The sequence below is a fragment of the Fusarium proliferatum genome, assembly GCF_900067095.1.
Source record: "Fusarium proliferatum ET1 genome assembly, contig: FPRO_scaffold002, whole genome shotgun sequence".
Lineage (NCBI taxonomy): Eukaryota > Fungi > Ascomycota > Sordariomycetes > Hypocreales > Nectriaceae > Fusarium > Fusarium proliferatum.
This window is the reverse complement of record NW_022194791.1, coordinates 3,061,946-3,085,801: the sequence shown is the minus strand read 5'-3', so window position 1 is coordinate 3,085,801 and position 23,856 is coordinate 3,061,946. Positions and strand designations below refer to the sequence as shown.

Here is a 23,856-nt window from a genome sequence, read left to right as displayed (position 1 = left end):
ATTCCGCTCAGCTGTGTTATCAGCCACATGGCTTTTCTCATAAAACAATCCGGAATGCTTCATATCCGAGATTGATCGATGCGTCCCCTTGAGTTTCTTGTGCATGACAGGGTGGTAAAGCTCCTGGTTCACCATGTTAGGTCAGTCTCAGCCTATCTGCGTCGGCATCTTGTTACGTGTGAAAACTGATAAGTCAATTGCAAACCTAGGTTCTATGTCTCAGAAACGCCAAACGCCAAACGCCAAACGCCAAACGCCAAACTCCGGAATCCTCCCATCTTAAATTCACATGAACCATTGTTTTCAGCCATCCATCGTCTAGACAGACACCGCTTGCCCCAGAACCCTGCCGGTGGTTATCTCTCGACGCGGGTCGAGAAGTTTGCGCCCGATATTTAGATTCCACAGCGGCTTGTCAATCGCCTTTGGCTGGTTGTCCACGTCGTTCTGTTCATTCACAACCCAGTCATTGCAAACGACACAAGCCCATGCCGTCGGCGCGCCCGTTACAAAACCATCGACGTTGGCCGAAATATTGACCTTCTCACTAGGCTTTTGTGCAAGACAACTGGGACACACTGCCTTCTTGAAGCGCGACAGCCGCCATTCTTGCATCAATGCCGCGTGTTTCATAACCTCTTCGGCATAGTACAATCTATGGAACCGGCAGAGCGATGTTCCTAGCATTCTGTTGGCACACGAACTGCCTGTCAGAGCCTCGGTATTCCTCATGGGGTTGGCGGCGGCCTGTGAGGGTATGCTTTGGGAATGCGCTTCATCCGCTGCAATGCTATATACCCGCCTGGTACCGACAATTTGATTCTGGACCGCGTTCGGAGCACCGCTGCTCATCTGACCTGCACAGTCATTGCAGAGATAAGCACGCATGCTGAGCAGTTCACCTTGGGTTATGGGATTGTGCTCATGCTGGAACAAGTACTTCACGTTGCCCCGGGTACAATCATTGCATACTGGGAAGTATGGTAGGGCTGTGTTGCGATGGGCATGACTCTGGCAGATAGCCTGACCTTTGCTATCTGTGTTCCAAGCGTTACACAGACCCCATCCGCCCTCTCCCGGTTCACCGCAATAAAGGGTTGTCCTCATAACATTCTCCTCGCGAGGCACGTCGCCAAGAACATCACGTAAGGGTGTTTGTTTGTTTGTTTGACCATTGGCAATAGAAAAGAGGCGTGGCCTGGACTCTTCTTCAGCATCTTTAGACTTTGACTCATGCCATTCGCTCATGTCAATACCCTCGAGATGATTGAAGACCTTCCAGCGTGAGCTCTTTGGCTTCTCCGTGGACTGAGGTTTCTGGTTCGGACCGAATGTGAAACCGAGGAAAGGATTGAAAGCAACTTGTTCGTTTGCGTTCTTGGGCGCCCGTCTCCCGCGAGCCGTTCTCTCTTGGGATGACCTTTTGCTGCCTCTAGAGGTTTGAGGCTTATGCCAGCGCTCCCCACGATTCGCGCCGGAACGCCTATGTGCGTGCTCACCACTTTGATCTACAAAATGCCCGTACCGACGCTTGAAAACCCCCAGGGATTCGTTACTTTCTTCTGGAGACTGCGAACCACTATTTCGCTCTTGTTGGTCATTTCCAATCACCGGAGCCGGGATGGCACGCTTAGCCAAGGGCTGACCTTCGCCACTTTCATCGTCTGCGTTTTGTGGCACTATTCCTGATCGACTGAGCCGATTGAACCATTCTAGATTTTCCCTCCGTTGACTGTCTTCTTCGGCATCTACTGGACCTTGATGCGGTCCCATTTGCTGTGAATAGGGATCTAATTGCTGTTGATCCCGGTTTTCGTAATCTTGCGGGTTCAGCAAACCTTGGTCTTGTTGCATTTGCTGCCCATTCTGCGCCTGGGAAAACGTCTGTTGGTCGAAGCTATCATGTATTTGCTCTGGACCTGGGAATGGTTGCATTGGCGGTAGCTGCTGTTGACTAAAGCCCCCGTCTTCTTCTTGCCCGGCTGCTGCTGGATCTCCATATGCTTGGTTGAGAAGGTCTGTATAGCCACCTGGATGATGTCCCGCTGGAAAGGGATATGGAGGTGCTTGTGGTTCTGGTGCATTTTGTTGAGGATTATATGTGTCTCCATATTGCATCGACGGTTGGTTTGGCGGTAATTGTGTTGCCCCCTGTGATTGTGCGGCATGCGGATTTTGATAAGCAGCTGAAGGTATATGACCTTGAGTTCTCTCAATGTCAGCGAGCACAGGACCTCCCCGGAAGCTGCGCACGGCAGGTACTAACGTTAGCAAGTTGGGTTCCATACCGGCCTGCACCATCTGGAAACCCTGCAGGTTGCGCAGAAGGCTCCAAACTTTCTGGTACGCTTGCGGGTAGTTCTTTGGGGGCTGGGGTTGATTGTGCCAATACATATTCATCAAGTCGCGCCAGAATCCGACAGGTGTGCCCTTCAGTTTCATGCCAGACTCAAGACAGGCAGGGGGCAAAAAGCCCACTGGCGGGCGACAAGATCGATGAGCGTTGGCTACGGATGTATAAAGCTGCGGACCGTCCTTGGGGTCGACCAGGCCGTACATAGGAGCTGCAGGACCAATCCAATGTTCAATGCTTCGACCATCCTTGAGGTCGTTGACACCTTCAGGGCCATATCCCAAGGCCAGGTAGTACAAAGGACCAGGATTGTAGGTTTTCTTGTTTTCTTTTTTGGCTATCTTGCCACGGTCAATACATCCAGGTTTGGTCCAATGGAAAGCATCGCATCGCGCCTTGTGTTGTATGCAACTGTCACATGGTCTTTGTCTGTCACAGTTTCTCCCAGCCTTTAAACATTGCTCGCAGACCTGGTAAGGGGTGAATTGTCCGAAACCAACCCTGCTCAGATCGAAGATTGGACAATGTCGAAGACCACCATTTTCTGGGACCATGCAGTCGATACCAATCTGCGTGCAGCGCTCACACGCGTGGTATGGCTGGAACCACATGACCAGACAGTCGGTAGCTTTCCCAGCTGTCTGGCACCCTTGACACGGCTTTCTCCAAGTTGTGTGTGGTAGCACTTCCGTATATTCATGCCATTTTTCTTTTTTGGTCTTATCCCCCTTTGTCTTCTCTTTGTCCGCCTCGAACTCGGTGCGTATCTCCCATCTTGTGGGCAAGTTCTTGTCACGTTTGGTAAAAGACCCCATGGGAGCTCCAAGGTCCAAACATATTGTCCCGTCCCGTTGACATTGTGCGCAGGCTTGGTTGTTCTCCCACTCTTCCCTGTCTTTAATCCAGCTGCAGCAATCCACCTCTCCCTCCAGCTTACCGTTCGCCTTGTGAAGCAACGAACAACGATCGCATGGATGCCGGTACCACGGTCGACGTGTGAGCTTGTTTGGCCGTGCGAAGAGCGTTGCCACCTCGCCAACCTTGCAGCTCCCCTCTCTTCGACAACTGTGACTGTGGCAACCGTAGCCTAGTATCATATCGATGTCGCATGTTTCTCCCCGTTTATTCCTTTCACAAGCATCACAACCCTTCTTCTCATACGTTTTAGGATCGTCAACGCCGTACCTTTTGTGCTCGAAGTGGATCAAGGACGTTTCAGGGCCTGGAACCTGGCACTTATGGCCGCCTTCCTCGGCCAGCTCTGTGTTATCCTTGTTTCGAGAGCGGTAATCAGCGCAGTTGGTGCATTCTAGATTATATGTTTTGGGGCCGTTGCTCTGTGAAACCTGTTCCCAGTCACACGGCTTGGCGGCGCTGATCTCAGGGTGTTTATCACAGAAGAGGCATTTTGTCCCTTTAACGACCCGTTCACGGTCTCCTTTCTTGGTATTACTCCGAGAATTGCTCCTATTCTCGGAGGCAGCTGGTTCTCCCCTGGGCTTCTTTTGCGGCCTGGGATCCGAAAGAAGATCGTCTTCACCGTCGTCTTCCTCTCTGTCGGTAGCCGCTTTCCGTTTCCTGGTTATCTGAGGCTGTCTCGACGGAGGTGACGTTGTGTTTGGAGTGGGATTAGGGATTCCAGAACTGTTGGCGTTGCTTCCCTCGGCGCCAGATGCGTTTGGCGAAAGATTTCTCGTCCTTTTCGGAGCGGGCGCCGTAGTGTCTGGTGAGGCTACCCGACCTCTCTTTTTGTGACCCTCACTAGATGGGCCAGCCAGAGATGGCTGAGAAATTGCAGGAGCGGGAAGAACAGGAGGGACAATGTCATGATCGGGCCGAGCGTTGACAACATTAGGATGTCCTGCAATGGAATGAGGCTCACGTTGTTGACTTGGAATAGGCACTTGCGGATCACCGCTCCAAGTATTATTCAGATCAAGGCCAGCTGAATGAGGATTTTCAGATGCAAATGGGTTTGGAGCGCCAAGAATAGGACTGTGGTCGAATTCATCCTGGGCTAACATCACTTGGTATAAACTGTCCAACTGGCGAAGCTTCGTCAGAACCCAACGCCAACCCCGAGCCTGCGCCTGAGGATAATGAAAAGGTCGGTCGAATATCCTGTTGATTACCTGGTTGATCATCTCACATATATCCTGCGTCGAACCGTTCGAGTTCTCCTGAACGAGAGGGTTCGGCTGGTTTGCCTGCTGTCCCGGGGGGATCGGGGTTTGCTGCTCCCAAGTGGCCGAGCCAGCGCTCTGATCGAAAGAAGGCTCACCAGGCCACGAGGCTATACTGCTCATATTTGGATCCCACAGATCTCCCTGTATCGAATCATTTTCATGGTGATATTGGCCTGGATTTTGACCCTGATTTCCGGTTTGACTCTGGTTCTCATATTCAGGAGGTGTGTCGTAGTCAGGAAATTCCGACATGTTGTTATAGTCTCGAGAGAGAAATCGTGACTGTTCAACTCTCGGTGAGTGGTACGGTACTCTGAGCTTAAGGACGGTGTCTGTAAGTATTTGATGGTAGGTAAGTTAGAACTCAAGTGTGCTTGCTCCCTGAGCCAGTGTGTCATAGACGGACTATACAACAACATAAACAATAGAAACAATAAGAGTCCAGTTCATAAGTTTTGACATGGAATGAAAAGGGTGACCAAATATTGCCCAGGGCTTGAGCTGATGTTCTTGTTCTTATCAACTCAATGTTCCCTCACCCGAGCCCTGCATCCTTTGTTCAACACATGTCAACCAACGTGAACCGTCTTTGTCCAAGAAATCTTCCTTGGCTACCCAGGACACACACTATGGTTCTTTGATACCCGGTTTAGATCCCCGAGTTCCATTATTCGTCTAGTGTCGTCGAGTGTTCATTTATTCTTGACTGATGCACAAAGAACTTGAGAAGAATCAGGCAAAGTTCGCAGATGGGGCATCCATGAGACTAACGATAATGTCATTCGTAACCAATCGCACTTTGTCCGTGAGCCTCTTTTTGTCTTGACGGGTTTGCTGAGACTTGACCATTGTGTGTGCGAGCGCATCAGATGGACCCCCTGGGCCGAATCTGTTTCTTTGTTGTCGTCTCTATTCACCCATCGAACGGGCCAGTGCCTTTTCAATACAGCCTCTTCATCACCGGTATTAGCAAAATAATGAGGCTGGCCCCTCTTGGTCCAAGTGTGAACGCATCTCATACTCAGAAGCTGGAGAATAGCTTCATTTCAAAAACGCCACTCTACTGAAAGAATACAATACGAAATTCCTGCTTTTGTATCTACACAAACTCTTCACATCATACCACTGTGCTCTAGGAGGCTAACCTGCCATTGGCGTCCTAATTGTTAATGCTTTTCGCCATGCCTTCCAGAGAGTCCATCCCGTTTTCCCGTCAAAAAAACGCTCAATTATCCTCGATTAACCCCAGTGTACATACATATCTAATGGTCTTCACTTTCAAATTCCCCACCAGTCCATCTTGTTCCTCTAATACCGGCTAGATGTCGTATCAAGAAGCAACAGAGCACCAAACCCGTCTCCCCGTTTGCGATTAACACGGAGCCTCCACTATCTTCTCATTAAGTCCATAACCTCGCCTAACCCGAGAACTGGAAGCGCGTGGCCTCGAGCTGGCCGAGTCCGTCGCGGGGTGCCACATTTCGTCGTCTGTAGGTATTGGTGAAATCTTGCAGAATCGCGCGCACATTCTTCATGGCGCTGGGGTCTCCCGACTCAAGCCTCTCTTTGATCTTGATCAGGAATCTGTTGGCCTCGGCAGGGGAAACAGTGCCCTCTGGTAGTAGCTGTATTGTGTGGGAGACCCATTGGTGAGTCTGGAGAGGAACCAGCTCAAACAACGCCAACAGAACACCACTGCCATCAGCGAAACAGTCGCGGGGGAAGGTGATCATCATGCCCGCCATGACCTGCTTGACCAGACCCTCGCCAAGAGTAAGTAGCAGATTCTTGACAATGGCCTTGACCTCCGCAGCCGTTGTCTCCGGTAGCCTATCGCTACTAGCAGGGTTATCACCACCGTATGACAAGAGATCACGGAGGAAATGCAGCGTTGAGGACAGAGGGTCTCGCTGCTCTAGAGTTAGAGCGTAGATGGACGCCTCAAAGACAGACCTTAGAAGATGAGATGGAATGAGCTTCTGGGGGTAGTAGAGAAGGGCGTCAATCAAAAGGCGGAAGAAGTCATCAATAACGTCAGGGAGTTCCTTAGGTTGTAGTTCCGTCATGACTCGGAGGAAGGTTGTTGTCTGGGCTTCAAAAAATGTGTAAATGTTCTCAGTGGTGGCTTGGTCAACGTGCTCTCGTGCTTCAGAGAATTCGCGCAGGATCGCTGAAGTGACCCACAAGAAACATCCTTCCCTTGAGTTGTTGAAGCCGCCCGCAAGCTTGTTTGCCATTTCCGGGAGCAAAGGGGTCATGGCTGTGCGATGGGCAATGACCATATTGCGCCAACACCTGCAGACGCGCTCGCAGATGGGAGTGAAGTTCAAGAAGTTGTCCAGTACGGTGGAAAGGATGGGGAAAACCTCCTGCCAGTACTTGACAGCAGGGTTCTCCTGACCAGGGCTCACAGGGGGCACGACGTATTGAACAAAGATGGTGATGAGCTGCAGATGATCTAAAACGGTGTTAGTCTTGCTTGCTGAATTGAACTCGGGCTTACTTACCAGCGAGCGCCAATTTACCCTCCTCGTCTGTAGCATTATTGGCTTTGGCCATCAAACGCTGGATCAATGGGTCGCAGTATAGCTTGAGCAATCGGTAAATCTCCTCCGTGGGCTGGCAAGCCACAACGTTAGCAACACCCTCTGTGATCTCTTCCTTACTCAAGTCTGGGAGCTTATCCAGCACTTCATCATAGAAGGTCTGAAGCTGCAGCACTTGGCCACTCAGGAGGTGCTTGCAATCTGTACAGAAGAACTTGATAGCCAACGCGGCGGCGCGGATGATCTCCCTGGAATCCGACTGGAATGATGTGACGATGTAGTTGAATTGGGGCTCGAGATATTCCGGATGGGCAGCTGTCCATTCAGTATAGCGGCCGAGTACCATGATGGTTGCAAAGCGGAGCTTCTCGTGGCTCGGCATCTGTACAAGGAGAGGCATGAGCTGGCGGAGCACAATACTCTCATCCTTGTCCACCATGCGACCGAGAGCGCGCAGGGCAAATAAAGGCGCCTCCAGCTCCTGCCAGTGAGGTACTGAGTTATCGTTCACTTGGTTGGCGTACTTTGACATCCACAGCTGAATTGCTTGGAGAACCTTGGTGAGACAGTCCGTAACGCCCATCACCTCGCAGCAATCCTTTAGTGTGTCGCCCATCTGGTGTCGAAACTCTCTGAATTTCTCCTCTTGCTCGCGATCTCCGTCGAATAGATCATTTTCGTTACCCGAGTCCGGCTTAGGGTATTCAAGGTGCTTTAAGAGAATGTCCACCAACTTGGAGTAGACGTCAACAAGCTCAAGCCGACCTTGGATATAGATCTCCAGCACAAGATAGAGCTTCAGCTCGTACCAAAAGTTAAAGGTATGCTCAATAACATCGCGCTCCTTGTCTCTCAAGGCGCATTCCAGTACAGCGTCAACTAGTGGTCGGAAATGTGTAGGTTGGCGGGCAATTCCAACGACCCAGCTCTCTGCAGCAGTTGCAAACACCTTAGTCAAAGACTTGAGTGTCTCTGTGTCATCCTCCTCGGCTGCCTTGGCCACTTGGGGCTTCAAGGAGATGATTCGTGGAAATAGTAGCTCGATGATCTCCTGACTCTCGTCGACGTCGCTGGTCTCTCGAAGCATGGTGCACAGACACTCGGAAGCCTCCTGGCTGCAACCATCGCTAGTTGTGCCGTTGAAAACAATATCCATTAGAGGCGACTTGACAACATTGCCTACTGGGACCTCTCGAAGCCAGGAAGTGATGCACTCCATCAACTGAGGGTTCTGAGCGGCTGCCGCTGCGATAGATGTTAGTAACTTGGTGGTGGCGGAAGGTCGCGCAACTTACGTGAGGACTGAGAATAGTTGATAAGGAGTTGGACGACCTGGTCCGCATTATCGGCCAAGAGAGCCTGCGTTCGCATCGCAAGATCTTCTTCCTAATTCCAAACAATTAGACTTGAACTGGTGTTGAGGTCGACCGGATTTGACAATCTCGAAAGAAGCGAATTCCCGATCTATGGTTGCGCGATCCACGTACAGACAAGGTGATCTTTCGACCCTCGGTGACTTCTTCAGGGAGAACCCTCAGGAAATCCAAAATGCAGGCGTGGCTCTCGGAGCTGTCACTAAGCGACTGAACGACAGAAGGCAGAACATCGTTCCAGTCCTTCATTTGGATCGCTAGAATGGCCAGACACACACAGAGCTGGACACGGATAGGCTTGGGACCCGGGGCGAAGTGCTTTAGTAGTAAGAGGATTTGGTTTCGAAGGGCAGGTAGTTCGTTCGCAGGAACTTGGGTAGAGAGGTCGTATGTGATCTGGAAGGGAGAAGTCAACAGTGAGGCCGAGGTGTATATCACAAGCTTCAAACCTTTCCACGCAGGGTAATGGCGGCAAAGAGGGTTGCCTCTGGCTCGGCATCAGACTGCAGAATACCCATTATAGTTGCCCATGAATCCTTCTATACATATCCAGCGTTAGCGACCTAGCCGTATGAAAAAGAGCCTGTAGCGACGCACTGATTTCTGAAACCTCTCTAAGTACTCGTGGGCGTGCTTCTTGGCCTCTTGCTCCCCGCTCCTCATAGTCATAACAGCAGCCAGCACATCAGGCGGCGCAAAAGCCTCCTGGGCCCCGTTTGAAGCCATTTCGTTTTGAAGGGTAAACAGGGGATATCAAAGTTGAGTGTCGGGGTATATGGCTATGATGCGCACGATCGACCTTCGTGAGTAGTGGCACATGCAAAGGGGGGCAGCAGTTGGGATCGATGAGGCTCCTATGGATCGCGAGGGAAAACTTTGGCGAGAGGATAAGTCGAGAGAACCGGTTGAGAAGGAAGGAAAGAATGGAAGTATAGTACGGAGCCCAGAAGGCAAACAAGTTCGGAAATTCAAGAGAGCAGGTAATTCAATGACCTGGCTAAAGTTTGTTTAAGGTCAGGATAAGTGCCTACTAGAAGTATTTACGATTCTTAGGTTGCTTGTCATGGCCATGGCGGGGCAACCGCCCGGATATTACCCGACATCTCAAGTTTGACTACTCCGCAACATGGCACACCTCATGGACGAAACATATATGCATCTCTGGAATTATCAATAACAGTGGAAAAACACGAAACTCAAACATTCGATTCATGATATCTGATAACAGAGCTTCGTGTTTGTGCTGAGAATAGTCTGTCAACTATCTGAACAACAGAGCTGAACCTATTGTACCTATACCTGGCTGGGAATATCACGTGGCCCCCAAATCATATACCAAGCCCTTCAATTTTAACGTTATAGATCTTGTCGTGGATATCGCGAAGTAGAAGCTTCATGCACACCGGCCTTGATCTCGCCGTTTCCAAGAATAAGGCCATTGAGTCTACGGTCGTGAGTGTCTGTGGGAATCTGAAGCTCCGACGTAGCAGGCACCATCTGTTCTGTCAAAGCCAAGCCATACAAATGTAGCGGGTTCTCGTGCGCTATGCCCTTTTTTTCGAGCTTGGCCATGTATCTGTTGATAAAGAAATCATAAAAGCCCTTGCCGTGGCCAAGGCGTCGAATTGACCCTGACTGGTCAAAATCGAATGCGACTCCGGGCACAACCATGAAGTCTAGAATTGCGGGCTCGGAATTCTGGACGTCTGAACCACCCAGTATACGTCTTCTCGCATCGACAGTAGCTGGGTCAACGCTGGGAATCCCCCACTTATCCAACTTTAGGCTCTCATAGTCCTGGACGTCTTTTAGGTGAACCATGTCCATAACCCGAGCTGGAGTATCCGGCGTTTGAAAGGGCGACTTGTGTAAATAAGGAACAAAGACCTGCTTGCCATCAGATAAGGCATGGCGCACAATAGCATCTGTCTGGACCTCAGCCGTCGGCATAGCCAGATAGATGCTGACGCGCCGAGCATCCTTATAAGGCTGAAACTCTTTCAAGGTCTCGAAAATACAGCGACCTGTATGACTGGTGTTAGGGGAAGCGTTCTACGAATAGACACATGACATGATAATGAGTGATTGGTTGGTTATCATACTCTGAGTTGTGATGGAGTCCTGGGTGATCTTGGACAGCTTCTGCTTCATGAGACTTCTCAGCTGCTGCTTAGCAGCGGGAAGGGATGACGCCATGACGAGGCTGACAAGACAGATGAACCAAGATGGTGGATTGGCGATTGTTCCTGTTTGTTGGTGGAAAACTGTATTTTGAATAACGTGCTGGAGAACCCACCTCGGAAGGATGCTGCGCTAAGAATCAAAAGCTCCCGGTGTGACACGCCCTTGGGACCGACGGAGCGGATACGCGCCGAACCCAAATCGCTCTCTGGCGTCATCGCCATCATGTGAACGGAAGCCGACGCCGTCTAACGTTGAGACATGACAGGCGGTATCGGCGGTGAGACCCGAGGAGATAAAATGAAAGCCTAATTCCACTCCAATAGCCCTTACATCTGCATGTCAGTCGACAACGGCGGATATTGAGGAAAAGACGCCAATGCGAATATTTTGGGAGCGTCAATCATCGATCCTGGGCTTTAGTTCGAGGAAAAGACGGCTCAGTACGTAACGACTTTCATAAAGAAGCTGCGGTGTCGAGCTGGGGTTTCTTAACACTCATCAACCATGTATGGTTGTCTGTAAGTACTGTATAACATGAGAAGATGACATCTCCACCATGTAGGTAGGTAGGTAGCAGGTAGGTAGGTAGCAAGTAGTTAGGCTGCAGACGACGATTGTAAATGCAATTGAGATCAGATTGTTTGAATTGTCAGGTCTCGGATTGGCAGAAATTCTCAAACGGCACAGGTAATTCGAGCCTGGTGCTACAAACCACGAAAAAACGTCCGTGTCTCATGGTTCACCATGTGCCAGAAAAAGCTCATCATTTGCAATAGGAGACATTCTATTGCTCAGAAGTTGGGACAAACAACCCAGTCTTGGCTAGCTAAAGCCATGTCTCAGGCATTGCTGACGAGGAACAAGTTTGAGCATGGGTGGTTAACGCGTGGGATGTCTGAAATGAGGATCCAAATTCCTTCCAGGGACTGGGGCGTGTCATAAGAAGAGCCTTCAGGGGTCCACTGCCTATAGAGAGGAATAGGATTCACTCACTACCAGATCGTTTTGCAACGAGGCAGAAGGCAGAAGTATAGTGGCTCGATTACGACAAACAGCGGCAGATCTACAAGTTCAGCAGTATAAGGTTCGGAGGCTGTTAAGCTACCTAGGGGATGAAAGAAAACACAGGACCTCGATCCTAATGACAAAAAGATTTATAGCCTATGCTTAGGGTGACTTTTGCTAAGTTTATTTTGACACCCCACAGCAAGGTTCGCTGTTTTCTTGCCCCTAGAGGGCTACCTATCTGGATCGTCAAAGGGTCAGGAACGGTTCCTAGGTGCTCTGATAGCGACAGAGACGGGACGAAACAGGCCAGACATAGCACAGCCAGGGTGCCATTGTAAAACACAGGGATTTGGGTTGTGATTGTGATCACATCTTCGGGTGTTATCTAATCAGATCCATCAACCATCCTCAGAAATTTGAGCTTTCCCTGTCCTGTGGCCTGTAGCCGAGATGGGGACGTCAGGGGTTTTGGTTCGGCCCGCTTGTTTGTTGCCGGCTTTGACGATGAGGTGCTTGGTGCTCAGTGCGTCTCGGAGACGGGAACAAGGGTTGTATGACCGAGAATGAGGAAAGATATAGATCAAGAGCATCTCTACGGCTCGTCAAACACCAGTATACTGCAGCCACTTTCAGGCTGTGAGTACCCTATATGTCTGATTCGTTATATTGGATGGCACCGAAACCTCCCAGAATTGAGTGCACTGCTGTACATATGAAACTGATGAACAGATGGCCTGGGAGACTACCCAATAAACATGCGAGATGAAGGACAGCCAGCCATTCATTCATTTTTGGCAAAGATATGAGTGCTCCCTTGTGGAATGGTACTTGGTTGCCCAATTATTTGTGAATTGCAATTGGATAGTTGTCATTCCTGGCATCTTCGGGAAGCATTGTTAGCAAGTCATGCAACTGTCAATAGTGCTTTGGGCATGAAATTCATCATCCACATCAACGCTCATGTGGTCTATTCTTCTGATACACCGCATACTCTCCGAGTCATACCAAAAGCCATTGCGCGAGCTGAATACCATACCATTAACTCATGCACAATGCTCAATGTTTTGTCCTGCCTCAGTAGCTTAGTACCTAGATTGCCGTCATCCCGTCACCAACTCCCCTGGTCACCATCCACTCAAAACCCTTGAACACCCCACGCGTAAAGACAGGGCTGTCTTCTCCAAAAGCTCTTGCTTGATTGATGGGCATTCCCGTAACGCGCCGTAGCCTTGCTTTTTTATTATGCATTATGTCTTTCTACCTATCACTGTCTTTGGATATGCTTTGCTGTCATTAATGCCATCCACCTGCTGTCAATTGGATCCCTTTGAGGCACTTTGCTAGCGGACGGCCCCTCTAACCACATTTTCTCATGGTATCAGGGCCCTTTTGATGCTGCTCCATACCATTACAAGGCAATGCCACACGCCAGATCGATGAGAGCTGGAGCCTGTTCGATCACGCCCCTCCTAAGTCGCTACCTATTTCGTTCACGCTGGCTTGGCTTGCTAGTCGACGATAGTGTGGATAGCATCCATATCCATAGCTAAGGTGGCCAGCCAAATACTGATACACGAAACACGCCCCCGCCATGGGCAAACACACCACCAACTCATCCTCGGCCTCCATCTCTTCCAGCAAACGAAGCCTAAGCCGCCAATCTTCAGCGTCTTCGTCCCTGGCAGAGAGGGTTGGAGACAGGGTTGCTGGTGATTCCCCTCCACTCCGCCAGGACGTCGCCCTTCAGCCCCTAACATCCACATCCACGTCTGCATCCTCATCCTCTGCCAGGTCCACTGTGACTGTCTCACCCTCACACCCAGTCCAAGCCAAGGGTCATGTCTTGCCGTATCAGGCTCCGGCCTCTCATATACCTCCTCCATCATTAAGTACCGCTGCTACCCCAGCTGCATCTGCATTTGCATCTACACCTGCATCTGCATCTACTTCTACTCACGCTTCGGCTCCAACCTCAGCTGCTATTCCACCGGTTCTCGTTGGTAATCAAGATGCGGCGCAGCCTCTTGATCATATCGATTCCGACGATAGTCTAGATGCCATCCCTCAACCCATAGACGACACTATAGATATGGCTTCCAAGAAGACGCCCTTCTTGCGCTCCGCCGCCGCTCGCTCCGATGCTGCTCCCTACGGTTCGGTCTCACTAACACCCAGTCGCAACAATTCACCCGCTGGTAGTGATCGCTGGGATCCCGATTCCCACCAGCTCCGTCACGTTCCGGATACAATGCGCAGCGAGGCCTCGCACCGCTCCACCCTTGGCAAGAAATCCTCCTCGAGGTTATCAGAAGAGATCGATGGCGCCGTCCTAGTCTCGGGCCTTGAAGGCCGCCTGGGCATTACCGAACCTACACATACTGGTGTTCTCGAGGGTAGCATGAAGGACGACTTGTCCGAAGATGGCGCACTGCTGGATGACGCTTCCTCGGCCGCATCAGATTCTGAGCATCAAGAAAACTCGCCTCACGAGGCTGTTCGCGCGTCCGTTCCGCCTACAGACAATACCACTCTATCCATAAATACGCCACGCATGTGGTGTCTCTCTGTCATTTTCGCCATTCTAGGCTCTTCGACCAATCTGTTCTTCTCTTTAAGATACCCCAGTGTTGCCATTACTCCAGTTATTGCCTTATTGCTTGTCCATCCTCTTGGACATCTGTGGGATTTTGTGCTAAAACGACCTTATGACCCCGAGGAGGAGTTTATCGATGGTGTACGGACGACTTCTGTCAGCGACGATGCGCATGGATCGCATAAGATCAAGAGACGCACGCGTTGGAGGAGATGGCTAGCGCAAGGTCGTTGGAACGAAAAGGAACATACTTGCGTCTATGTCAGTAGCAACGTTGCATTTGGCTTCGCCTTTGCGACAGATGTTATCGTTGAGCAGACTCAGTTCTACAACCAGGAAGCTCCTATCGTGTACCAACTTCTTCTCACTATATCCACCCAGATTCTCGGTTATGGCTTTGCAGGCATAACGCGCCGCTTCCTAGTTCGACCCAGTGGAATGATCTGGCCGGGGACTCTTATGTCGGCAGCTATGTTCTCGACGCTTCACAAACAGGAGAACAAACCTGCCGGAGGCTGGACCATTAGCAGGTGGAAATTCTTCTACATTGTCTGGACTATATCTTTCCTCTTCTATTTTCTCCCTGGACTACTTATGCCAGCACTCAGCTATTTCAACGTCATCACCTGGTTTGCGCCCAAAAATGTCGTTATCGCAAATCTGTTCGGCGTATCTTCCGGTCTTGGGCTCTTTCCCCTGACCTTTGACTGGGCGCAAGTGACCTACGTTGGCTCACCGTTACTTGTCCCGTTCTGGGCTGCTATGAATGTTATCGGAGGTCTAGCTGTGGTAATGTGGATTATTGCACCTATTCTCTACTACACCAACGTTCTCTTCTCATCGTACATGCCGATTCTTTCAGCTGCTGTTTTCGACAACACGGGCAAGGTCTACGATGTCAGCAAGATTCTTACGCACGATTTTCTCTTTGACCGAGAGGCCTATCAGAGCTACAGCAGAGTGTTCTTGCCAATCACATACGTGTTGAGCTATGGTGTTCAATTCGCTGGTCTGGCTGCTCTTCTGACGCATACTGCCTGTTGGCACGGTCAGGATATATGGAAGTCTTGGAAACGAGCACTTGAGGAGGCTCGCGAGGATGGGCAGCCCAAGTATGAACCGGTAGCGGATTTTCCTGGGCCTCTACCACGACAATCGTTCGACGAGGACCAGAGGCGCATGTCAACATCCACTTCTCATGTAGATGGAATTATTAGCCGCGAAGATATTCACAGCAAACTCATGAAGAGATACAAGGATGCCCCTCTGAGTTGGTATCTAATCACGTTTCTCTCCATGGCTGCCATCGGCATCTTCGTTGTCGAATAGTAAGTCTGCGCCCCCTTATTCAGATGCCTTCCCTTGCTAACTGGTCTAGCTATCCCGTCCATTTGCCCTGGTACGGCCTTCTTCTCGCGCTTGGCCTTGGAGCCCTCTTTTTCATCCCCAATGGCATCATTATGGCTGTCACAAATCAACATAGCAGCATCTATCTCATCTGTCAACTCATCTGCGGTGTTGTGTTTCCAGGTCGCCCAATCGCAAACATGGTTTTTGTTACATACGGCTACATTTCATCTGCGCAAGGCATCAAATTTGCTTCTGACCTTAAACTCGGCCACTACATGAAGATTCCTCCTCGCATCCTCTTTCTTGTTCAGATCGTCGCGACACTTGTCTCGTCGCTGACTCAGATTGGTGTGCTCAACTGGATGTTCGCGAACATCAAAGGCATTTGCACCTCAGAAGCTCTCAATGGATTCACTTGTCCCATTGCAAGAGTACACTTCAACGGCTCCATTCTGTGGGGTGTCGTCGGACCTAACGAATTCTTTGGTCCGAAGGCCATATATCGTTCCCTGGTCTGGTTCTTCCCCCTTGGCGCTCTCCTCCCCATTCCCCTGTGGCTTTACTGTCGGCGTAACCGCTCCAGTATTCTCCGCAAGGTCAACCTACCTGTTATTTTCGGTGCCATGTCCTGGATCCCTCCTGCAACAGGCCTCAACTTCTCCGTCTGGGTGCTTGTATGCTACGTCTTCAACTACCTTATCAAGAACCGTCACAATGCCTGGTGGAGCAAGTACACTATGACCTTGAGCGCCGCCCTCGATTCTGGGCTTGCCTTCGGTATAGTAGTTGTATTTTTCGGCTTCATCTACCCTGGGCTTGCAAAGAACCTCAAGTGGTGGGGCACTGAAGTGTACAAGCAGGGTTGTGACTGGCAAGCATGCTCCTATAATACCCTCCCAGAAGGTGAACACTTCGGGCCCAAAACATGGTAAAAAGTCCACAATGTTGAAAAGGGGTTTCTTTTTTGGGGGTTTGGAACATACTGCATATAGAAATCTGTCCTCATTATGAGGGCCACAGTGATAGACGACAGCATGGACGGATACGATGGTCATCATTACAAAGGCGTGGTTTATTTACATTGATTCAAAGGGTAGCACCAGCTTTGACAGCATGGGCAGTTTCGGTTCAGTATCAATTGACATAGCACGTTGCTTTTGGACTAAGGTAAAACTCCACACTTGGTTTCTCCGTCTATCATAATGCCTATTCCTACCCGCTTCTTTACTGCGCTTACGGCAGATTACCATAGAATACAGTGTGATTAAGTCTGACTTTGTAACTTGGCTGGTTTTAGAAACCAGAACTATGCTAATAACAAGTTCAACCCGTCTATTTCTCAGCTTCCCAATCAGGGTTCTACAAGCTCATGTCAGCACGTGAGGATAGTTTGTTGAACGTTATGCAACTTACCTTCCGCAAAATTACCAAGCCTTCTAGAGTGCTGTTGAGGCTAATATACTCCTCATCTTCCAGCTCTGCTCGTTCACCATATCCGAGCACCACAGGTGTGCTCTGAGTTTGCCAGCCAGTGATTGTCTTGGGACGACCAGCTTGGCCAACGACATCGACGGCTTGACCCACGCGGACGTTGACCTTGAGAGGCTTGAGGTCTTCATCCAAGGTAACAAGGAAGCGGGGGTGCATGGCCGTGACAAGGAAGTAGAGGAGGTAATGTGACTGGCCGGTGATAAACTCTTTGGGCTCAATCATAGCGACAAGAGTAGCAAGCAGACCAGCGGCCGCTACACGGGACAGAACTTGACGATCTGTATGGAAGGGACTGATTGACAGAGTACCCTTACCCATGTGGAGGAGACCCTGGGCGATTCGCACCATAAAAAGAGCATCCTGATCACGGTGGTAGTAACTGGCGAGTTGTCGAAGCAGCTGAGCTAATCGGGCGTTGTTGGTGCCTGCACCCAGAAGACCCATGGCAAAGATGGCGTTGATAGCAACCTCAGGATCATTGTCGTGGCTGTATCTTGAGAGGGTATCATACACCTTCATTTGAGGGTTGCTAGGGCTAATGAGACCCATGGCAAGGGGCACAGCTTTTCGAATGTTGGCCTCGCCGTAGTGCATGAGATGACCGAACTGACGCAGGACCATTTCTTGTCCAATATCTTCACCCATAGCCACAAGTGCAATACCAATCACCGCGTATGCCTGCAGAAGTTCGTCACCCCTCTTCTCTTCAGACTCCTCTTGATGCTCATTGCAGATATGAAGAAGCTCCTGGATCTTAAGGACAGCGCCAGTACCGGCCCACGCGCAAATCTCAGCCATGACAGCGGTCGACTTGGCCATAGGATGCTCGATGGCCTTCAGGGTTTCGAGGATAACATCAACCTCTTCTTGGCGACCAAAGAAGAGAAGACCTAAACCAAGAGCCAAGAATCGTGTCCACTTGTCAGTCAATTGGTTTTTGCGATCGTCGTCCATTAGAGTAGTAATAATGGCCTCGCTGATTTCCGGGTGAGAAGAGCCAGTGAAGATAAGACCGCAGGATAAAGCAGCCATTGCCGAAATCTGCATATCAACACTAGCATCAGAGATCATGGGTAGCAAGTGCTCGAGAACGTCCTCCTTGTTGGAGCCGGCATAAGCAAGTCCAAGACCCATGATGCAGGCAGTCCTGACGAGGGGGTTGGGATGGTAAAGCTTGTCCCCATCAGCCAGCAGGGCAATGGCTGGGTCTGAATCCATTACTACGCCCGAATTCATAATTCCAATAGCAAGCATTGCGCCAGCCGAAATCTCTGCCTCTGAGGAGTACGTATACTTATCGATCTTGTCAAGCCCATTCTCGATATCCCACATTAAAAGGGTGCCCATGGAGGCAACGGTGGACATCATGCCGTCGGCTTTGGTCTTCCAAACCCATGTCTCCTTCTCACCGTCGACAAGCATCATTTTATCGTTGCCAAAACCAGCATTCACAAAAGCATTGACGAATGCCGCTGCAAGGTTATGCCGAGCAGAGTCCAGGTTGGTCATTCCTGCAACTCGACTGCTCTCCAGGTGGCTCTTGTAGATATCCTCGGTGGTCTTTGGCTCCAGGATGTTGAGCTCCTTGCCAAGCGATTTGAAATGTTCCGACAGCTTCAGGTTGCCGACGGACTCCACAAGGGCAGTGTTCTCTTCTGACTGGTCATCAGCATCAATGACTATTCTTTGCCGCGCAATCAGAAACGCAAGCTGCTTCTGAAGGGCAGGGTCTTCAGCCTTGTCGAAATCGGACTTAATGAGTTCGTAATCGTGTAGTCGAATTGCAAGGACCATAGCCTGTGCAAACTGCTTGTATTCCATGTAGATGTCGTGTGCGGTCTTGAGAAAAGTCTCATTGTCGGGGTAGGTGAGGAGGTTCACCATTGAAGACATGTACAAGCATACACGAGCGTACGTGTTTTCGTCCACAAACTTGGGCATTTCCTCAATGATTTCAAGTTCGCTCATAAGATCCACTGCATCGGCCTCGGCATTGCTCTTGAGGAAGAGGGGGATCAAAACAAGTGCCAGGTCGATCAGGTCCTTGGTGGACTCGTCATTTGCGATTCGCTTTCCATACACTTCTCCAATCTCAAGCGCGAGATGCCTAGTATACTCGTGACCCCACGAGCTGATGTCAGATGAAGGCGCTTGAAGTCTGTAAAACAGTGTGTCTTGTCGGTCTTCATCTGAAAACGTCATGCCGATGACGGAGAGAACATCCGCCAGCGAGGTCCTGTCTTCGCCCTCGGGCCACTGCTCGAAAAGTTTCGTCAAGGACTCGTAATGCGGTCGTAGGAATTTGAGGGGCTTTGGAACTGCTGTCATGGATGACGTCGACGTCTTTATCAGGTTCTTCATAGCTTCAAGGGCGGGCTTGTAAAGTTCTGTGTTTGGCTCCTGTATATTGTTAAGACCATTGCACCAAAGACTTGCTAGCGGATAAACTTACGGTCAAGCGCTCGACCAGCAATTCAAGCTCATTCTTGAGTTGTTGGTCCTCCTCGTTGAGCTCCTCCTCAGCAGCTAGGTCCCTAGTCAGTACATCATTTCATGCAAACGGCAGGGTCTCATACTCTCAATCTTCTCTTCTTCTTTCTTTCCATTTGTCTGTTGCTTGTCCTTCTTCGCATCGTCGACGGCCTTGCCCTTGCCCTTGTCGGCCGCCTTTGGCACCTCGCTGTCTTGAGCCATGTTGATGTCGTAGGCCTGGGCGCCTGGTAGAGTCCACTGAGCAGACTGGCAGCAAAAAAAAGACAGAAAGGTAAACTACTATACAAGCCTGAGCTGTGTCCTCAGTGATCGCGGCGTGTCAGTTTTGAGAGTTGTGCTATCGTGGTCGTGGGTTGGTGTGGATGGAAACTGATGGAGGCTGCTTGGCTAAGCTCAAGGTGCTTTGCTGTAGGTAGCGGTAGCTCTGCTGGGTTACGCGAAGCGCTGCCGCCTGGCTATCCCCAGCCTCATCACGTGCAAGCCAGCACAATAGGACCCACATTGCCAAGAAGGCAGACTTTTGATAACGAGCGATAAGATCTTCAAGAAAAAATAACCCCACCATACAGCATCAACCCCTCCAACTCCAACAACAAAAAACATCAGTTTTCAACAAATCCTTGAGATAGAGGTTCAAGCATTTATCCTGAAACTCTCTACAAAAGCGGCCCACCATGAAGTTAGATACACGGGCAATGCGCCACCTCGCCTCTGAGGATTGGCGAGTTTTGACAGCAGTATGCATACGCCCTGGCCATCACCGTTAGACACAAGACTTAAACCAATTATAGGTCGAAATGGGAAGCAAGAACCACGAACTTGTCCCAACTTCATTGATTGAAAAGATCTCACGCCTTCGCGGTGGTGCCGGAAGCGTTCATAAGAGTATCTCAGCCCTTGCCAAAGTCGGTCTCATTGCACGGGTGAAGGAGGCAAAATACGATGGATATCGACTTACGTATGGTGGACTCGATTACCTTGCACTTCACACCTATGCCAAGAAAAAGGATGTCTACAGTGTAGGAGACAGAATTGGTGTGGGTAAAGAGAGTGATATCATGGTTGTGGCAGATCATAGCGGCACCCAACGAGTCCTCAAGATCCATCGACTGGGCCGAATTTCTTTCCGAACCGTCAAATCGAATCGAGACTACCTTAAGAATCGACAATCTGGATCATGGATGTATCTTTCACGGCTCGCTGCCATGAAAGAGTTTGCTTTCATGAAGGCTTTACGTGAAGAAGGCTTCCCCGTCCCCGAGCCCATTGCACAATCACGGCACACAATTGTCATGTCGTTAATAGACGCCTTTCCTCTCCGACAGATAGCGGAAGTTCCTGATCCGGCATCTTTGTATGCTGACCTCATTGCTTTGATCCTCCGACTCGCCAAACAAGGACTGATTCATGGTGATTTCAATGAATTCAACATCTTGATCAAGGAGAACATTATCAAATCTGAGGATGGGGAGGAGACTCTGACACTCGAGCCTGTCATCATCGACTTCCCCCAAATGATTTCTATGGAGCATCAAAATGCCGAGATGTATTTCGATCGAGACGTGAACTGCATCAAACGCTTCTTTGAGCGCAGATTTCACTTTGTTTCAACAGAACCCGGTCCCTTTTTCAAACATGCGAAAAAGACAGTGGGTAAGGATGGCGTGAAACGGCTCGACGCTACGGTGGAGGCTTCTGGCTTTACAAAGAGGATGTTGAAAGATCTTGAGGCTGCTATCAAGGAAAAGGGGGATCAAACGGCTCAACATAGTGGGGATGAAGACGATGAAGATGAGGGTGACGACAGTGATGAAGAGAGTGAGAACAGTGATACAGATAACACAGAACACCCTCATGATGGCCAGGTATCAGGCGGTCTACTTGGCGATGATGCTATGGCTTCGAAGGAGGATATGGTAGAGGAGAGCATGTCAAAACTGACAGTATAAATGAAAAACAATGATACCCATATCTTGGAAGATCCAACAAGGCCAACCAAGCATGTCTTCGCTCACAACAAATCTGCGACTCAAAATAACTGAAGGAATTCTATGACATTAAGAAAATTCTCTCTAAACGCCCTCTGACTTTTATGGCACGAAGCCCCCGAATCTAAACTACAAAAGCTCATGACATCATATCATGGCATGAATTCCTCGAGTGTAACAGCTACCTCAGACCATAAGATGTTCCGCGATGGCTACACTGTTGATGCTTGAGCCAAACACTCCAAGACGGAAAACAACGAGAGACGAATGATAAATGAAAACGCGGGTTCCGGCGTTACCAGCCAGATAGAATCCATTTCAACTGTTGGCAGTTCGAGATCTTAGATCTCCTTCTTGATCTCCTTCTTGATCGAAGGGGACGCATCGAAGGATGAGCCAGTCACCACTCCATCCACGTGAACGGGGGTGTTCTCGCCGCATTCGGATGAGGCGGGTGTGGCAATCACTTCATTGGTGCTCCCGATAGCAGCCGTCCTATACCAAGGGTTAGAAAAAAGTCACAGAACCCCGGGGCAGCCCTGTCTCATACCCAATGGATTGACGCTGAGAAGCCAGGCGCCGAGTCTCATTGTTGGTATCGGACACAGAGGGAGCCGGTGGCTTGGGACTAGGAAAGTGTCAACCTCTGTGAGAAAACAATACGCATTGAAACTTACGGCCGGGTGATGGGGATGACTGCTCGTCGGTTCTGGGCATGGTGAGGGTACATGGAGCCACCATAGCCGACGAGGGGAGTGCCGTAGGCTCCGATATTGTACTCGTTCGTTCGGAACTGACGACGCTCAGCGGTGACTCGCTTCAATTCCTTCTGAGCTGGAGTATCAGCGTAGCGAATGTTCATGAGAAGTCCTTCATCGCCAACACTCGAACCATGGAACCTCTCGATAACATCATCGCAAATGTCTCGGTTCTCAAAGCTGTGCTTCTGTTAGCCACATACACTCATCCTTAGCCCTGAGCACCTACCGAGCGAAACCAACACCACGGCTGTTCCCCATGCTATCACGAAGGATCTTGCTGGACAAGATCGTATAATCCCTGAAAATGGCGCCGAGCTCCTAGCAGCAGTTAGAGGCTGTAGAACATATTGAGCCATGGTTTTCAAAACGTACCACTTCTGTCAGAGACTTAGGAAGGTTCGAGATGTACAGGTTGGTAGAGTCGTCGTCACCCTCAGCCTTGAGACGAGAGTTGAAAGACTCCTGAAAAAAGAAAAGAAAAAAGTGTCAGTTTACCCTTCTCAACACTCATCCATGGGTTGGGGGAACATGCCCTAGCAAAGCCGACTTCGTATCCAAGACGATGGAATCCGCGAATACACATCTCGGAGTGAGCAACGTCAAAGAACTTTGCGAAGCCAAATCTTGTCTTTGTTAGTCATTGTTTGTTCCAAGATTTGCGTAACGAAACGTACCCTTTGCACGCACCGGTGGCAGTGTCAATGATAGCCTTGGAAGTCTCGACTTCACCGAAACGGGAAGTGAATTGATACAGGGTATGGTCATCGGTGGTCGGGTAAAGGCCACGGATATAGACATTGCGGTTGCCGGGGATTCGATTTTCGAGGCTCTGTTCAAGGCTCTTCATCTGACCTGCAGGCGTGAAAACTGCGGGAACCGCCGTAGGAATGGCAGGTTCCTTTGCCAATATCTCATCCAGGACGTTATCAGACACTGGAGAAGGCTTTGTCTTAGTCGTAGCTTCGACATGATGAGAGCCAAGGAGTTGGTGGGGAGAAGGAGTTGTATACGCTGATCGGTCGCTGTGAACTCTGGGACCATGCTCACGATTTGGCCAGCTCCCGTAAAAGGGGGTAGCAGGTGCGGACTCTGTGGTCGAGTAGGAGCCGCGGCGGTTCTCCAAACCAGGAACTTCGGACTGAGTTCGATCACCTCGAGGATGTCCAGCATTGGCGCGAGCGGGGGTGAAGGGAACGAGAGGGCCGGATAGAGCATATGGGTTGGCATAGGCTCCATTTATCTGATAACCAGGATAGGCCGATTCATTTGGGTGGTTAAGGGCAACCGACTGGGAACCTGACATGGAGGCAAGAATGAGTCCATCGGAAGAAACCATGTAGGGTGGTGGCATGGGAACAGGAGCGCCCTGGGGAGCAGGCAAAGTCATGCCCGTAAGGCTCAACCCCTGAAAGTGGCCCAACAAAGCATTGTGATCGGTAGAGCCAGGGATAGCGAGATGCTGAGGTCGCCTATCAGGCTGGTTGGAGAGGAAAGGTGCCACACCAGCGGTCGGTTCCATGGTCGCCATTG

At 50.2% G+C, this 23,856-nt stretch overlaps 7 protein-coding genes across 7 annotated transcripts; 2 read left to right on the top strand and 5 right to left on the bottom strand.

Annotated features, from left to right (window-relative positions):
- Window positions 1–318: 318 nt before the first annotated feature.
- Window positions 319–4,791, bottom strand: FPRO_02785 (uncharacterized protein; the record flags this gene model as incomplete). The annotated part of the gene is made up of 1 exon (XM_031227076.1): window positions 319–4,791. The coding sequence occupies one exon, from the start codon at window positions 4,789–4,791 to the stop codon at window positions 319–321; it is 4,473 nt and encodes a 1,490-aa protein (XP_031077548.1).
- Window positions 4,792–5,957: 1,166 nt separating this feature from the next.
- On the bottom strand, window positions 5,958–9,184 carry FPRO_02786 (uncharacterized protein; the record flags this gene model as incomplete). Its single annotated transcript, XM_031227075.1, has 6 exons — window positions 5,958–6,997; window positions 7,047–8,330; window positions 8,381–8,471; window positions 8,573–8,854; window positions 8,908–8,997; window positions 9,056–9,184. The coding sequence occupies 6 exons, from the start codon at window positions 9,182–9,184 to the stop codon at window positions 5,958–5,960; spliced, it is 2,916 nt and encodes a 971-aa protein (XP_031077547.1).
- A 630-nt stretch (window positions 9,185–9,814) lies between these two features.
- FPRO_02787 (uncharacterized protein) lies at window positions 9,815–10,654 on the bottom strand (the record flags this gene model as incomplete). Its single annotated transcript, XM_031227074.1, has 2 exons — window positions 9,815–10,482; window positions 10,561–10,654. The coding sequence occupies 2 exons, from the start codon at window positions 10,652–10,654 to the stop codon at window positions 9,815–9,817; spliced, it is 762 nt and encodes a 253-aa protein (XP_031077546.1).
- A 2,587-nt stretch (window positions 10,655–13,241) lies between these two features.
- On the top strand, window positions 13,242–16,525 carry FPRO_02788 (uncharacterized protein; the record flags this gene model as incomplete). The annotated part of the gene is made up of 2 exons (XM_031227072.1): window positions 13,242–15,571; window positions 15,622–16,525. The coding sequence occupies 2 exons, from the start codon at window positions 13,242–13,244 to the stop codon at window positions 16,523–16,525; spliced, it is 3,234 nt and encodes a 1,077-aa protein (XP_031077545.1).
- A 400-nt stretch (window positions 16,526–16,925) lies between these two features.
- FPRO_02789 (putative 26S proteasome regulatory particle chain) lies at window positions 16,926–19,778 on the bottom strand (the record flags this gene model as incomplete). Its single annotated transcript, XM_031227071.1, has 4 exons — window positions 16,926–16,952; window positions 17,007–19,484; window positions 19,537–19,610; window positions 19,661–19,778. 4 exons carry the CDS (start codon window positions 19,776–19,778, stop codon window positions 16,926–16,928), a joined length of 2,697 nt encoding a protein of 898 aa, XP_031077544.1.
- Window positions 19,779–20,251: 473 nt separating this feature from the next.
- FPRO_02790 (putative RIO2 protein) lies at window positions 20,252–21,526 on the top strand (the record flags this gene model as incomplete). The annotated part of the gene is made up of 2 exons (XM_031227070.1): window positions 20,252–20,314; window positions 20,369–21,526. 2 exons carry the CDS (start codon window positions 20,252–20,254, stop codon window positions 21,524–21,526), a joined length of 1,221 nt encoding a protein of 406 aa, XP_031077543.1.
- A 380-nt stretch (window positions 21,527–21,906) lies between these two features.
- Window positions 21,907–23,845, bottom strand: FPRO_02791 (uncharacterized protein; the record flags this gene model as incomplete). The annotated part of the gene is made up of 7 exons (XM_031227069.1): window positions 21,907–22,060; window positions 22,116–22,193; window positions 22,243–22,503; window positions 22,553–22,644; window positions 22,699–22,788; window positions 22,874–22,949; window positions 23,001–23,845. 7 exons carry the CDS (start codon window positions 23,843–23,845, stop codon window positions 21,907–21,909), a joined length of 1,596 nt encoding a protein of 531 aa, XP_031077542.1.
- Window positions 23,846–23,856: the final 11 nt, after the last annotated feature.